Source organism: Erythranthe guttata, chromosome 12, assembly GCF_056151865.1.
Source record: "Erythranthe guttata isolate IM_541 chromosome 12, IM_541, whole genome shotgun sequence".
In the NCBI taxonomy this organism is placed as follows: domain Eukaryota; kingdom Viridiplantae; phylum Streptophyta; class Magnoliopsida; order Lamiales; family Phrymaceae; genus Erythranthe; species Erythranthe guttata.
Genome location: NC_142544.1, coordinates 1,895,284 through 1,910,691, shown reverse-complemented (window position 1 = coordinate 1,910,691; position 15,408 = coordinate 1,895,284). Strand labels below are relative to the sequence as shown.

Genomic DNA, 15,408 nt, shown 5'->3' with positions numbered 1-15,408 from the left:
TAGAAATTAATTTATCGGGTCTAACTACATAAGGTAAAATACTAATAATAGGTAATCTGATTATAATTTAAAATACTAAAATTAAAATATAAAATCTCCATAATAAACACAAATATCAACATAAAAATAAACCCAACAAAAATCTTATCAATAAAAGGAAACCCGCAGAGAATCAGAGATTACCCACGTGTCAAACCGGGTTAGTCTTCAAAAGGAGAAAAACCGAACCGGAATCCGGTCTGGGTGTCATTCTTATTGCCAACTCGCAGGCGCACGATAGCACACACCCCTTCTCTTCTGGGTCCTTCGGATTTTCTTTATCTCACACTGCCTCGCTAAGGGATTCCCCCAAAATTTTCAACCACGAAACCCTATCGCTCCGCCTCCCTTTTATCTCCACAACGACGCCCTCCATTCAGATCCGCCTTCGTTCCGATCAATTTGGGTTTTATCGTTCCGATTTTGCCGATTTCGATACCGGATTCGTCGATTTTGAGGTATTTTATTTCGATTCATGCAAAATTTTTGATTTTCAGTTGATTTCTGTGTTTTTTGCTTTGAATTTATGTTTCTATTGCACCGCCTTTGTCTCTATTTGCGATTTCTGGTGAAATATCATCAACAATTCGGTGGATTTCCGCGTCGAACGACGTTATAATTAACAAAATCAGATTCGGTATAATTTTTTGTGCTTATTTTGTTTAATGAGTGAATTAAGAATTTTGATCTTTAATCGCTTGATTGAAGTTTTAGTTTTTTCTTTCTTTTCTCAATCAATATTTCTCAAAAATATTTTTTTATCTTTTATCTTTATCTTTTTTTTTTTTTGTGATTTTTGCGTGATTTGCAATAACTGATGATCAGAAGGTTGGTTCGATGATTTTTTTTCTGTTCTTTTGTGTCCTGCGAAGTCCAATTTGTTTTCCCCGGTCAGAGATCTGCCCGGTTGTGCAATATTTGTATACACTAATATATACATATATATTTTGCAATTTTAGATCTTATCGAATTCATGCTATAATCGATCAAGAATGGTAAATAAAAAAAAGTCAGTATACTGATTGGGTTTGGTGGTATTTGATATACTTTTTTTTTATGTAACCATTTATAGAATTTTAGGTTATATGCATTCTTAACCATGATTACTACTGAAGCATTCTGTTTTTTTCCCCAACTCTCTGGTTAATGGGCAGATTTGAATTTCATTAAGAACCTTGAATTTATTCTTGTTATTCCTTTTCTATGATTAGATCTGGGAATTTGAGTTCTGTGAGATCCAGCACCCATATCTTCTGCTGTTACCTGGTCTTTGAGAAGTGCAATGCGAGAGTATGAAAGAAATGTAAGCAAATTTTGAGTCAAGTTTTCTTGAACAATATCTTTGGGGTATTTTTATTTCATATAATTCTGTAAATCTAAAACATTTAGAAATGCAGGAGTATGAAGACTGGGATGAGTATGAGGAGGATGGTGAAGAGGAAGAAGAAGGCGCTGAGGATGGATATGAAGAAGAACCTGAGCCGCCCACAGAGGAGCAGTTGGAATATCTTGAACTGAGGCAAAGGTTAAAAGATAAAATCAGAAAGCAGAGGGGGATTGCAACCGCTTGCCCTCGTGACAAAACGAAGACATACCGTAAAGACGAGTAAGATTTTATCATGCGTGACAAAATTGTTAGCACCTTGCTGTGTTTCGTATGCTGTCCTCGTTGAATTTTTCTCTATAGTTCTCATTGTTTTAAATAGATTTGTGTTCTGCTAATCCTCTCCAATCCTCGCTTCATTTTATCTCTTAGCCGTTTGTATGATTTCATGAGTTTTCTGTTTCTTTTTTGATTGGGTGCTATTGCTTATAAACATATTTTATATTTAGTGTCTAAGGCCAGCGCATTATACTTTGGTTTTCTTTCTTGTATGACTGCCAAGTGATATGCTGATGAATTGTGTCTATTAGTATATATTTTTATAAATCAGTTTAAGTTTGATATTAATATTAACTGGTGTGTTTGCAGTTATGGTTCCTTCTTTGGGCCTTCACAGCCGGTTATTGCTCAGAGAGTAATCCAAGAAAGCAAGTCCTTGTTGGAAAATCCAGATTTGGCAGCAAGGCTCTCTAAACCTAGTCATAATCATACTGTACGTATAGAAGAACTCGCTCTCCTTATCTTTTTTCTCTTTTGTAGATGGCACCAGTGCTTTCTTATGTACTCCTGTTTGTTTTCTTCATGTTTGTTTCATTGAAGAACGTGCGTACACATTTATTAAATTTTTGGTAGCATGCCCTAGGCGTTATACTACCTAAGCTTTTGATTTGATTTGTTTTATCTGGAATAGATAAGCATTAGATATGTGGGTTGTGCAAGATATTTCTTTTGGTAGTATTGCTTTTGGTCATCAAGCAGCATTGTGTATTTTTAGTTGGTTCAGTATTCAAAATATCCTTCTTGAGAATGTTTTAATCGTGATAATAGTTTTCTCTATCATGCTGTACTATGAACACATCTTTAGAAAATATTACTGCCTTTGAAGATTTTTCAGTCACGTGTCAGTGGAAATAATAACTTTACTTTTGAGCTATTTCATGACATTCTGATTTTTTTTATTTCTTTCTTTTCATGTAGAACAACAATAAAAGCCGTATTTCAGCCCCTGTCAGACCAAAATCTCAACCCAGCTATCGGCCGAGCGCTACAAATGGGGTAAGAATCGGTTACTCATCTGATGATCATTCGGTGCTTGTAATTGTTATTTCATGATTGTTTTTCCTAATCATTGGTGCAGGTGAAAAGGAAGGCCGAAATGCTGAAAAGTACAAGGGATTATTCTTTTCTATTATCCGATGATGCTGAGCTTCCGGCTCCCTCGAGAAGCCCGCCACCAAGAAATGTGTCGACCCCCAAGTCTGGTGTGTGCAACTGCCTCCTATATACTATCTGGTTTGTTGTCATTAATTCCCAACGAAATTATATATTTTTTTCTTAAAGGAACTCATACAGGTTTTTTCATGGACTTGAAAAGATGCACGACCTGCTCAACCTCAGCAGAGGAGCAAAGAAGCTGTGATTCAGCGTGGAAGAGAAGTCTCGAATGGCCGTGACGTAAGGAAGCCAGTGCCTGCAAGCAGCCAAAGCAGAGCCAATTCTGTGCCGGAGAAGGCGGGCCACGCTAGGAAGTTGCCGCCAGATCATAGTGGTACCGCGAGGAAACAGCTGGGGAGCAATAGTGGAAGCGGGCCCGGTCGGCCACTGGTGCCGAGAAACATGCCTTCAAAGAGTCCAGTGCGGCCACCTGCAGCGAAGGCCACCACAGCGGTTGCCAGAAATACTGTGGTGGGTAGGGTTCAAAAACCAACCACCCCTTCGCCCATGCAATCTGTTGTGCGTAAACCAACGGCCTCGAATCCGCCACCTGGCATTCGTAGACCAACTCCTTCTTCTGGTCAACCTTCGGTTTCGAGAAGACCAGTACAAAAGGAATATCAAGAAACAAGGAGGCCGAATACTGTGGCGAAACAGACATTGCCCCCTTCCTCTAGAGATCAGGTATATATAAGCATGTCACTGTGAAATTTATTTAGCATTGGAATGCAATTGGGTTTTAATTTTTTTATTGTTTTGGCAGATGAAGCGGCCAGTACCGAAGCCTCCAGTTCGTAGTACTTCGGTAGATCAAAGACCTAAACCAGCACCTAAGAGGCAGCTTCGTGATGAAGACTCTGATGGTGAAAATGCTATAAGTATGATCAGACAAATGTTCAGGTATAATCCTTTCGCCTCTCGTGATTAATGCCTAATTTTTTTTAGTGATGCTTATTTTGCTTTCCGAGCTTTAATCTTGCATTTTCGCCGTTTATTATATTTTTAGGTATAATCCGAACAAGTTCAGAGATGATGATGATGTTAGTGACATGGAGGCCAATTTTGAAGATATACAGAGGGAGGAGAAACGCAGGTCAGTGTTATATTCTTCTGTCGTTGGGTGATGATAGAATTTTATGTTCTGGAAATTCGTTCTTGCTCCCAAGCTTCCTGTATTTTAAGAAAATCATAAACAACAATGAATTAATGGTGTATTTTCTTGTTCTTTTCGGGTTTTTCATTCAAACAGCAAATATTTATACTAAGTCTGGACACAATTGATGTTTGTGTTTACTGTTACAGTGCAAAAATTGCCCGGAAAGAAGATGAAGAGCAGCTCCGATTGATTGAAGAGGAGGAAAAAAGAGAGAGGATGCGAATGGCGAAGAAGCGCAAGATGGGCCATTAATTACTAAAATACCCAAATGAAGCGCAAGCTGAGCCGGGCCCCACCAATGATTTGAAATAGTAAAATAAAACCCGATATTTCGTGAAGCAGCTCAAAAAAATCCCTCAGAATGCCAGTGAATGAATGCATTAGTTACGAGGTATGTGGATTAGTCATCGATCTCCGGTTCTAATTGTGTATTGAAGGGAGGGGCACTGACAGATTTTCGATTTGATTTCTTTATTTCCTTTTTACCTTTATTAGAGGGTGAATATGTAATTTATTGATTTTAGCTTTTAAATAGGTAGATCTCGAATCTTGATAATAGTTTCTAACATTTTCGGTTGATCTTTTTAATGGAAAGTTGGGTGTGGGGAGGCAAGTCTTTTCTTTTGTGTAGAGACTAATAACTAATAATTATGTCTGGTTTATCACTACATTGACAGTTGGCTGTGTGAATTTATTTTTTTATTATGTTTTTTGTCGAAATGGAAAATTTTGGATTAGTGGTTTCAAGACTGCGAAATAATCTGATCATGGAAAAAGTTGGTATTTATCTGGTATTTAGGGATCGTTTGGCTAAGCTTATTTTCTATAATTGATAAGCTTTCACGTCCGATAAGTTATTTTAAGAGATGATAATAAAACTTTTCGTTCTTCGGCAGTTTATTTTTTCAATTTTTAAGATTTTCTTTTTTATAAAAAAATTACCAAATACTTTGAAAGAGCCTTATAAGCTTACATATCTTACAAGCACGTTTTGATAGCTTATAAGCTTAGTCAATCACCGTCTTATTACTTACTGGTATGTTTTGATTTTGGAAAGGTGAATCAAATGTAAGATTTTTTAGGTTTGAGATTAAAAAATATTTGAATTAGTTGGTTTGAAGATTTTTGAATAATATATATGTTTTCACCGAGTCGAGGCCAGAGAGACTATTATTTAAATGAAGTTATTAATTTATCGACGCTATATACACGTATATATAGATTTCGGCCATGGTAACTATGATAATTAACCACAAGAGATATTTGGACAACGTGTGTTAGACAGTGACGATAGAACAAACTATCCATACTCGAAAATTAATGTGTTTTGTGTATTGTCATAATCTTCTCATTAATTCTTTACCTAACATAAATGTTGCATGTCCTAAGTTCATGCCTATTTATTTCTCTTTGAGTTTCAATTTTTCAAACATCTTTTAAATTGTAGATAATTCAAGTTGTGTGTTTCCTTTTTTCTTTAGTTTTTCCCCCCTTTAGTTTATCGAACTAATTTATAAGTTTTGCAACGATATAATACACGATGCACCTAATTTAATTTGCTATTACTGTGACAAAATCCGTGCAAAAAACACGTTTTATTAAGGAAAATCCGCACCAAAACTCTCCTATAATTAAAAGGCTTTTGTGCAAAACAATAAATAAAGATAAAATAAAAAAATAAAGTTTGGTGTATATTTTCTTTTAACACAAGTAATAATTCATTGTTTATAAGGGGAAAAGAAAAAGGAGGGTATGTAATACAATAAATAAGTAGGGAGACATAAAAACGAGATTGGGTGATTTCATTTATTTTTAGTGCCGATAATTATGCCGATTTATTCAGATCATAAAGTACAAAAATTAAATTAAATGTGGGCTGGCAATATGTACTCACCAAATTTGTTTACAAATTCGATCCCAATTTTGTAATAGCAAGCTGGAGATCCCAAACTGCACATACTACATTTATGTGTATATAAATAATTTGGCAGCAATTGTCCACGTAGAGCATCTTACAATTGAATATTGTGTGTATTTACAGGACCCTAGACGCTATCAGTTGTCTTAAAACTAATTAGCAATTCTTTTCGTGCGCTACACCGGAATGCAAAAAGAAAGAAAATTTAAATATATGGTTATTAAATTGTGTTGATACGCGTCGATGGTGTGTAAGAGAGAAAAAAAGGTCCAAAAAACGAAAAACACTATCCGAACAAATTGGATTTCGTTAGTGAATTTGCAAATCTAATTTGCTATGAATTCATTAGAGAAAAAAATCTGAAAAGAAGAGATGAAATAATAATAATAATAATTAATTTAATTTATTTTTTTACAAATATCCCATTATGATTTTTTAGAGTTCCCTAGCGTTTCCCACTATTTAAGTTCACCAATAAAGTGATCTTTACAATTTTTTTTTTTTTTTTAGAAATTGATAATTATGAGTAAGACTTGAATAATTGTTTATTTTTGGAAATTGGAGTCTTTACAAATATTCTAAAAATAGGCTCTAGTAAGTTAACTTAGAAATAAATTGTAGTGTTTGCAAACAAACTTTGAAACTAAGCTTATTTTTGTAAAATATCTCAAGTTCTAAATTAGATCTTCTTACTTTTTCTTTTATTTTTTGAAGCATATATTTACAGTAAAAAATATTAAAAGGTATTATTATATAGTAACATTATTATTTATAAAAAATATATATTTATTAAGTATCTAACCAAGTTACTTTCCTAAATTTGAATTATATATATAAATAAAAACTCTCATATTGAAACAATTAAAATTAGCTAAAACTCAGCTAATCACTTACTTAAAGCTCGTGATTTACGAGTGTTTATCGAATCGAGTCAACTAATTAGTTCATTATTATTTATTTTTTTTATTATTATTTATTATTATTTTTTTACTTTTTCTATAATATAGTTAAATATAATTTGAATATTTAGTTCGACAAAAATCGAATACTTGAAAGAAGTCATTGGAATTAATAAACAAATGTTCAGAAACACCCCCATCGGCAACCCCACCCCCCATGTCTGAATTTACCAAATTACCCTTCTTCTTCCTAAAATCAACGGCCACAGTGTAATAGCGACACCATTAGAAAACAAAAACAAATTACATAAATAAAATAATAAAATAAATTTTGGATATTTCATTTTTCTGATTATTACCGCGTCAAAATAAAACCAGTATTTAATTCATATTAACTCTGATTGAATGCAATACCGTTGCCGAATTTCTCTCTCTTCTCCGTCGGAACAAACTACTGTTGATTTCTTACTGTTTCAAATCTCCGTTGCTATCGGAAGCGATTTTTGATTCTCTGTTTTGAATCTGCTTTTTCGGTTTTTTTTTTCCGGCGAGTATTTCGCCGTTTTCCTTATAATCCAGCTGAATCGGCAGTTTTCACATGCCGATAAACATTGTTGTTCACCGGCGTGTCGATTGAAACGTACTGCTTGTGACGAGCGCGTGGTTTTTATTTTTTGATTTTTTGATTTTTTATTTTATTTTCAGTGAGGTGTTTGTGTTTTTGAATTTCCTAATTTCGTGTTTCTATTGGCTGGTTTGCTTGAGGAGCTGATTTACTGTTTACAATTTTCAATTTTCAATTTTCAATTTTCAACTCAGTGGTGTAGGTACTGTTTTTTCAGCTACATTTTTTTGATTTTGTGAACAGTAATTTTTCTTTTGGTAATTAGGCTTTTGTTAATTAGTGTTAATTAGTGTTAATTAGTTTGAAGATGAGTTTAAGGTGAAGTTCGAAAACGAATGTTGAACAATTATGCCAAGCATTAGAGCTCCAGCGACCAAGAGAACCACAACTCTTAGTGTTAGTCCACTCTTTTCCCTTTCAGATTCTCGTAGAAATTTATGTTTTAAATTTTCTCTGTTTTCCGTTTTCCGTTTTTTGTTTTTCGTTTTTCGTATCGTTGTTTTGCTGATTCTTTTGGTTGATTATAGGTGGCTGTTAAATGTAGGCCATTAACTGGGAGAGAACGAGGCCGTGATATAGTTAGAGTGCACGATGAAAAGGTAATTCTAATTTTCATGTAAAAGTCGAAACAATATTTTTATTGGAAAATTCGATGAGAAATTTGGAGTTAATGGTTAATGTAGGAAGTGCTTGTTTTGGATCCTGACCTTTCGAAGGGCTACCTAGATCGCATACAGAATCGAACCAAGGAGCGTAGATACGCTTTTGACTATGCATTTAGCCCTAAGTCTTCAAATTTGGTACGTGCAATCTGCGCATTTTCATATTGCTATTAAAAGCATTTTTCTAGGTTCTATTTTTACTGTGGAGAAGACTAATCTCAATACACACTTACGGTTAATATTTTCCACTAAGTTTTACTGTAGAGGGTAAAATTATTGAGAAGGTGTGGAATACGATTATGTTCTCATCTTCTTATAGTATGCATTTCAAGCATGTTCCGTTGGATTTTTTTTCCTTTTTCAATAGATGGTCAGCACTTTACCGATAGCGTATTTGTAAATTATGTTATTGGGCTTTAGAATGTAATTATGACTTTATACTTACACACCAATAGATTCTGTAGTTGGTTCAGGTCAAGAATTTGACAGTAAGGTGCATGTTTATACGAGATGTATAGTTGCCAATAGAGCTCAATACGTGGTTTTGTTACATTTTTTCTTTGATAAAAAAATGAGGATATCTGATGACATTTAATCTTTCAATCAGGATGTTTATACGAGATGTATACGTTCCACAATTGCTGGGGTTGTGCAAGGTCTCAATGCAACTGTATTTGCTTATGGTTCCACTGGAAGGTACTTGGATCTTTAAAAGCAAGTTGCAGTAATAATTGGATAAAAGGTCGAGAAAGGCTATAATGAATTCTACCTGTTTCACTTTTTTTTTTGATGAGAAATTCTACCTGTTTCACTGACTTACAGAGTTAATGCAACTTTATTAGGATTCTCTATAAATGGAAACATTTTGTTTACAAGTTGTTCTGGACTTCTGGCTGATGTTGCTGATTTATTTGTGACCTGCAAATTTGCAATTACATATCACTGCTAATCTGCTTTTAACTTCTGACGTAATCGTGTATAGTTAAAGTAATTCACCGCTCATGAAAAAATAATTGCATCAGCTTTTCTTATGGGTCTGAAATCATGCAACACATCCTCTTAAAATAAGGTAGAAGGAAACACAAGCAGGACATTAAAAGAATTATAAATAAACACGAAGACTATAAGGAAGTGGTAGAGAACATTTTTATATCTGTGTCCGCGAGTTCTTTTTATCCTCAAGTTTCTTTTCTTGTTTAATACTATTTATTTGTCCGATACGAACAAGTACAGTGCCCATATCATTACTAAACGGAATTCAGATTTGTTCTGATCTGCAATTTGCAGCTCTGTCAGCTTATGTCAATTTTCGCTTGTAAATTTGCCGAGAACAAGATATTAATGATGATTATGAGATCATTTGTTTGCATAATTTTTGGAACCTTATGTGCCGTTTAGATGCCTTAACACTCGGATACCTGGGGTTATTTTATGTTTTTGCTCATGACATAATATTTCCTTTACGACTTATGACCATTAATTATGCCGTTCTCCATAGATGCCTTAACACGGGGCTATCTCGTGTTGTTGCTTATTATATGATATTTCGTTTACGATTTATCACTAATAATTATGACGTTCCTTTGTCTTCTAGTTGAATATGAATACATTCTGTTAGAACAAAGACGATGAACTTGCCTAATCTTTGTGATTGTACCTCCAAATGCTAATATACCACCTTCTTTTTCCCCTTTTTAATGCTGTCTCAGTGGCAAAACATATACGATGGTTGGAATTCGAGATGACCCTGGACTTATGGTCCTCAGTCTAAACACAATATTTGATCTCATTCAGAAAGACAACAGCTCTGATAATTTTGAAGTTACCTGTTCATACCTCGAAGTCTACAATGAGGTTGGGCATTCAAGTATTTTCTCTCATCAAATCAAGGTCGACACTTGATTGACAAGAATCTATCTCTATATATGACTTTATTGTCGTGCAGGTCATTTACGACTTGCTTGAAAAATCATCAGGTCACTTGGAACTACGTGAGGATCCAGAACAAGGAATAATTGTTGCTGGCCTTAGAAGCATCAAGGCAATTTTCTCTCCTTTTTTTTCACTAGAAATGGGTTCACATGAAGTTAGTATAAATACCTTCAAATTCTCTATCTGTACTGCAGACTTATATCAAACACATTTGTCCATCTTTAATGTTATCCCTCCATGTACTCAGGTAAATTCAGCTGATAGGATACTTGAACTTCTGCATTTGGGGAACAGTAGACGTAAGACCGAAAGCACAGAGGTTAATGCAACTTCCTCGCGGTGGGTAATTTCTTTTAATTTACCAGTTTCCATAAATTTGCTGCCATTTTCTTTCCCCCTAAAATTCGATAATTTGCTTCCTCGTCACGAGGATGGAGACCTGAAATAATACAGTTTTTTTTTTTTTGAAAAGAATATACTTGTATTATCAAACTTTAGGTATACCGTCCTTAAATCCTCTCTTTGCAGTGGCTGCTGGAGTCTACTTCTCTGTGGTCCTTTCATAGCTCCTCAATTTACAAATTTATTTCATATAATTATGTGCAACTAGTAACTGTTCACCACTTCATTAGATATTGCTATAGTACAAAAGACGTGGAGGAAAATACTGGCCGCTGAAGAATGTCGAGAAAACACCTTATTTTTTATTGTTATTATGTATTGGTGATTAGTTAATACATGATGATTAGCCTGACCTATTTTTTTTCAATATATCAACCTTCCTCTAGGAGTTGACGACACATTTATATGTCTTTTTATGATAGCTCCCATGCTGTTCTGGAGATAAATGTGATGAGAAAACAGCAAAAGAAATATCCCAACCAGGTTATAAGAGGAAAGCTTGCATTAGTGGATCTTGCTGGCAGGTTTGTTTCTTCATTCAGTATTTATTTCAGACACTTCAAATCTTTCTTCGCTTGAAAGTGTGAAACACGGCTTGGATAATTCGCAATGCAGTGAACGAGCATCCGAAACAAATAGTGGGGGCCAAAAATTGAGAGATGGCGCTAATATAAATCGATCACTTCTCGCTTTAGCGAATTGTATAAATGCTTTGGGGAAACAACAGAAGAAGGGCCTAGCTTATGTGCCGTACCGAAATAGGTCTTTCTTTCTCTCTCTAATATATTTATTTGGTCAAGGTAAATCCTTCCTGATTATAAATTGAAATTCCTTTCAGCAAGTTGACACGGATTCTTAAAGATGGTCTGAGTGGTAATTCTCAAACAATTATGATAGCCACCATATCTCCAGCTGACAATCAGTATCACCATACGGTCAATACTTTGAAGTATGCTGACCGAGCAAAGGAAATTAAGACACATATCCAGGTGAGAAAAAAATATCATATTTCCATTAAAGTAACAACTGCTCTTTAGTATATATGAACCTAAAAGCAATGTTGTCCGTATTTAAATCCCGTCATATACTCAAGTGGATGTGCTAATGGGTCCATTTCAACAGTTTACTTAAAACTAGTGTAATACTGAAATAGTTGACATTTGTATCAATTTTAACATGGTTGTCTTTTGGAATATACGTACTAATGACACTAATAGTATGTTTCTCAGAAAAACATAGGCACGATAAATGCTCATGTATCAGACTACCAGAAGATGATTGACAATCTTCAGGTAATTATTGTTTCCTCGTAATCTATATATATATATATATATATATATATATATATATATATATATATATATATATATATATATATATATATATATCTATATTCCCTTACACAAATCCTATTGTACTATGAGAAATCAATTAAATTTTGCAGGGTGAGGTTAGCCGGTTGAGAAAGGAATTAGCTGAAAAAGATTCTCAGCTTAACGCTAAACCTACTGAAAAAACATCGGATAATGACACATCTTGGTTGAACTCACTGAGTCAAGAAACCAGTGAAAATGTCCAGGAAAGGATAAATTTACAGAAGGCTCTAATCGAACTCGAAGAAACTAATCTTCGGAATAGAAAGGAACTCCAACACCTTGACGATGCTATTGCAAGACAACAGGTTACACAGTCGCTTCTTTGCTGAGTTGGCCTTGTAAAATAAATTATTATTATTATACAACTTTTTTTTTAAATTTCAGGTTATAGAAAATGATGGAGCTGTTGTACAGACTTTGCAAGCAAGGCGGCAAGTGATTCTTGATAATATTCGTGATAACGATGAACTTGATGTTAGTTATCACAAGGTTGTACCCCTGGTTTAATTTGTTTCGTATCTTTGGCATTATATTTATGTCCTTGATTTTTACAATCAAACTTATCGTTTGCTATATATTATGAAGGAAATTGAGGAGAATGAGAAACGTAGGTGTCAACTGCAAGCTATGATCGACGAAGCCATTAGAAATAATGGCAACAAATCCTATTTGGGCATTCTGAGTCAATACCGTCTGCTGGTAACATTTTTTTGCCATAGCATTTGTCTTTTTTACTAAAAAAAGAATACTGCAATTTGCCCGGATATTTCAATCAAGAGAATATTTCTAGTAATTTTTCTCTCCAATTAAAAGTTTTACAGCAACTCACATGGTGTTCTTCGTTTTTCAAGATTGCTTCCGAAGTATTATCATTCCTTCTGAAAACTGATAAGAAACAACTCATATTTCCTCTCTTTTTTTCTTCTTTTCTTTTACTTCAACTGCACAGGGAATTTCCAACACTGAACTTCAATTCGAAATGGCAATAAGGGATCAAATAATTTACAGCCAAAGAGAAGCACAGCGAAATCTATGGAATCTTCTCACGAGCTTAGGGCTCGATGAAAAGCACATAGTAGAGCTCGGAGCAAAGCAAGGAATAACCTTCGAAGACATCCAGATGTCAGCACCGTTCGGGCTATCTAACTGCGCCCACAGCCCAAACCCGTATTCCGAAAGATACCCTCCATCACATCACTCAGTATTAAACGGTCAACCTAGTGCTGCATCGTCACCTGGATTTTCTCCTCAAGATGGAGAATTCAGTTTAAGATCTCCCGCCGTGGAAAAAAGGAATATTCCACCCGGATTCTTCCGAGAGGAGCACCATTCATCGTATTATTACATGTCAGCCAATCAGCAGTGGTATGGCAATCAACCAAGTTCTTGTTTCGGTGCTCTTCATCAACAACAGGTATTCAAATTAATTTTTTTCATATATTAAAAAAAAAGTGTCGTGAACAAGATAAAACGGCGTGGTTTGATACTCGTGAATTTTTTATACAGGATTCGTGGGTAGTGAATAATAGGCAAGAAGTAAACATGGATTCTTGTGTTGGAATGGGTAGCAAAAGAGATGCATCCAGAGGTTATTTTGGTAATCTTCCCGTGGATCAGTGTTCTGCTTCAAAGTTTAAGGGAAGAAGGAAGTTTTAGTGCTACTTCATTTCTTATTTTCTCTCTCTTCAAATGTACATATTTCAAGTAGTTTTAGGAGTAGTTGAAATAGATTTAATTTTTGTTTTAGAGCAAATGGGATTTAAGCTCATTCTTTTGTAGCTCAATTCATTTGTTAAGTCATGAAGAGTTGTTAAGTCAACGGTGTTTGCAGAATCAGCTTTTGCTTTCTGCTTCTCTTAAAATAAGTTGGTTTTAGGCTATAATTTGAAAAGCACTTATAGACCTGCTTTTTCAAATTAAAGCTGATTTCCAACGTATTTGTAAACACCCCCGACTTTTAGAAATAAACATTTAATATTAACTGATCTCACATCACCAACTTCTGCTTTTCAATAAGCTTTTGCAGACTACCGAAGAGTAGGAAATTCGGATTGGCTTCAAAAACTTTTATTCGGACACACGATTTTACATGTAAGAAAAAACTCTTCTCTCTGGACTTGGTTTCTTAAATTAAATTTTGCTGGTGGAATAGATAATCACGATCGTATGAATTTTATGTACCTGAATTTAAGTATCAGAATTTTAGTATTTTCGACGAATATAAGTCGCCGTATATCTATGTTGTGATGTTAGGACAACTGATATGGCAGAAAACAATGTTTTATTTTCATAGAAAGTTACTCCCATGAATTGGATTCCTGTTAAAAGAACCTTATCTAAATAATATGTTTTGAAACATATATATATATATATATATATATATATATATATATATATATATATATATATATATATATATATATATATATATATTGTTTGAAAAGAGACAGGTCTGATGAATAGACTAGAGCTGCTATAAACCAATTAACTTGTCTGATATATGCAGTATGTATTGTCCTGCTCTTTGTCCAAATCCAATAAAACTGCAAAAGAATTCAGTAACACAATATATATATATATATATATATATATATATATATATATATATATATATATATATATATATATATATATATATATGCAAATAAAGACAATTTCCACACTAATAATGCTGAAATGATGAGTGGTGATTCTTAGTATATATATATATATACGTGGGTGACCATTTGCTGACAATAACTGTTACCTAATAATCTAGATTTTTTATCCCTTGCATTATTGCATGATGATGTCTTCTTGCTAGATCCATAATTAAAACTCTCCTCGTTGGAACAATTTTTTTGGACAAATTTGGAGTTAATTAGTCATTAATCAGCTTGTTTATCCAAAGATTTACATAATAACAATAATTTGAATACTAATTAATAAGATATGAAGGGATATCAACTAGTAAGTAGGTAAATGTAACTTTTTAGAATTTAAGGTAATCTAAGTGAAAGTAGTTTTTTTCATGATGAATATTCACTTATACATTACTTCTGGAATAGTTGTTAATACGAATAAGAGAAACTCTCTTCTAGCCATTTCTTCTCGACGGGTAGATATACACAGAGTTGAACATAGTAAAATAAGAAACTGAAAGATTTCGTTGAAATTGTTCCTTTGGATATTTTCCGAAAAAGCTAATCATAGTTTCTTCTCGTAATCGGAACAATTGCGCATGCTATGAGTTCTGTATGTGTCAACTAAATATGTTAATACATCCATTAAATAATAGTGAAGCCATGTTTTTTTTTTTTTTTTTATTTGCTTGAAAAATGGAGGGGTGGTTGTTATTCCCATTTGCCGTTTTTTGGACCACCATTTTAGGTGTTTCTTGCATCATATTTGTCTACGAATGAGTTTTTAATAATATTACCAATAGCGAAAGGGATTTTTATGCAAAAGTCCCCAACCAAGCATGTTTATTATTCTAGGTATAGGGGACATATCTCTTTCACCAATAAGCCCATCCCTTTAATATTTATTATAACTAAAGGAAACATTCATGTATATCCCAATATTACCCTCAATCATTTATA

The 15,408-nt window shown here is 33.9% G+C and overlaps 2 protein-coding genes across 3 annotated transcripts; both read left to right on the top strand.

The window, feature by feature from the left end:
- The first annotated feature begins 236 nt into the window (after positions 1–236).
- On the top strand, positions 237–4,626 carry LOC105953493 (uncharacterized). The gene is made up of 10 exons (XM_012977158.2): positions 237–497; positions 1,251–1,342; positions 1,437–1,645; positions 2,012–2,135; positions 2,621–2,698; positions 2,781–2,904; positions 3,018–3,541; positions 3,621–3,757; positions 3,864–3,950; positions 4,160–4,626. Exons 2-10 carry the CDS (start codon positions 1,322–1,324, stop codon positions 4,263–4,265), a joined length of 1,410 nt encoding a protein of 469 aa, XP_012832612.2. The 5' UTR covers positions 237–497; positions 1,251–1,321; the 3' UTR covers positions 4,266–4,626.
- Positions 4,627–6,974: 2,348 nt separating this feature from the next.
- LOC105953494 (P-loop containing nucleoside triphosphate hydrolases superfamily protein) lies at positions 6,975–13,817 on the top strand. Of its 2 annotated transcripts, none has more exons than XM_012977160.2 (16): positions 6,975–7,851; positions 7,983–8,054; positions 8,139–8,255; positions 8,725–8,813; positions 9,827–9,971; positions 10,063–10,158; positions 10,297–10,388; positions 10,874–10,975; positions 11,067–11,213; positions 11,290–11,440; positions 11,681–11,743; positions 11,896–12,132; positions 12,212–12,316; positions 12,413–12,526; positions 12,777–13,241; positions 13,334–13,817. In XM_012977160.2, exons 1-16 carry the CDS (start codon positions 7,804–7,806, stop codon positions 13,481–13,483), a joined length of 2,193 nt encoding a protein of 730 aa, XP_012832614.2. In that variant the 5' UTR covers positions 6,975–7,803; the 3' UTR covers positions 13,484–13,817. The 2 variants fall into 2 exon arrangements, with proteins under 2 accessions (XP_012832614.2, XP_012832613.2); XM_012977159.2 differs by having other exon boundaries at positions 7,112–7,851; positions 11,669–11,743.
- The last annotated feature ends 1,591 nt before the right edge of the window (positions 13,818–15,408 follow it).

Bases quoted from the DNA above. Each gene is read 5' to 3' on its own strand.
- LOC105953493 (XM_012977158.2), top strand. From the start codon at position 1,322: ATGCGAGAGTATGAAAGAAAT. The intron at 2,136-2,620 runs GTACGTATAGAA...CTTTTCATGTAG, and splicing joins AACCTAGTCATAATCATACT to AACAACAATAAAAGCCGTAT. The intron at 3,542-3,620 runs GTATATATAAGC...TTGTTTTGGCAG, and splicing joins CCCCTTCCTCTAGAGATCAG to ATGAAGCGGCCAGTACCGAA.
- LOC105953494 (XM_012977159.2), top strand. From the start codon at position 7,804: ATGCCAAGCATTAGAGCTCCAGCGACCAAGAGAACCACAACTCTTAGT. The intron at 8,055-8,138 runs GTAATTCTAATT...TGGTTAATGTAG, and splicing joins TTAGAGTGCACGATGAAAAG to GAAGTGCTTGTTTTGGATCC. The intron at 10,976-11,066 runs GTTTGTTTCTTC...TTCGCAATGCAG, and splicing joins TTAGTGGATCTTGCTGGCAG to TGAACGAGCATCCGAAACAA.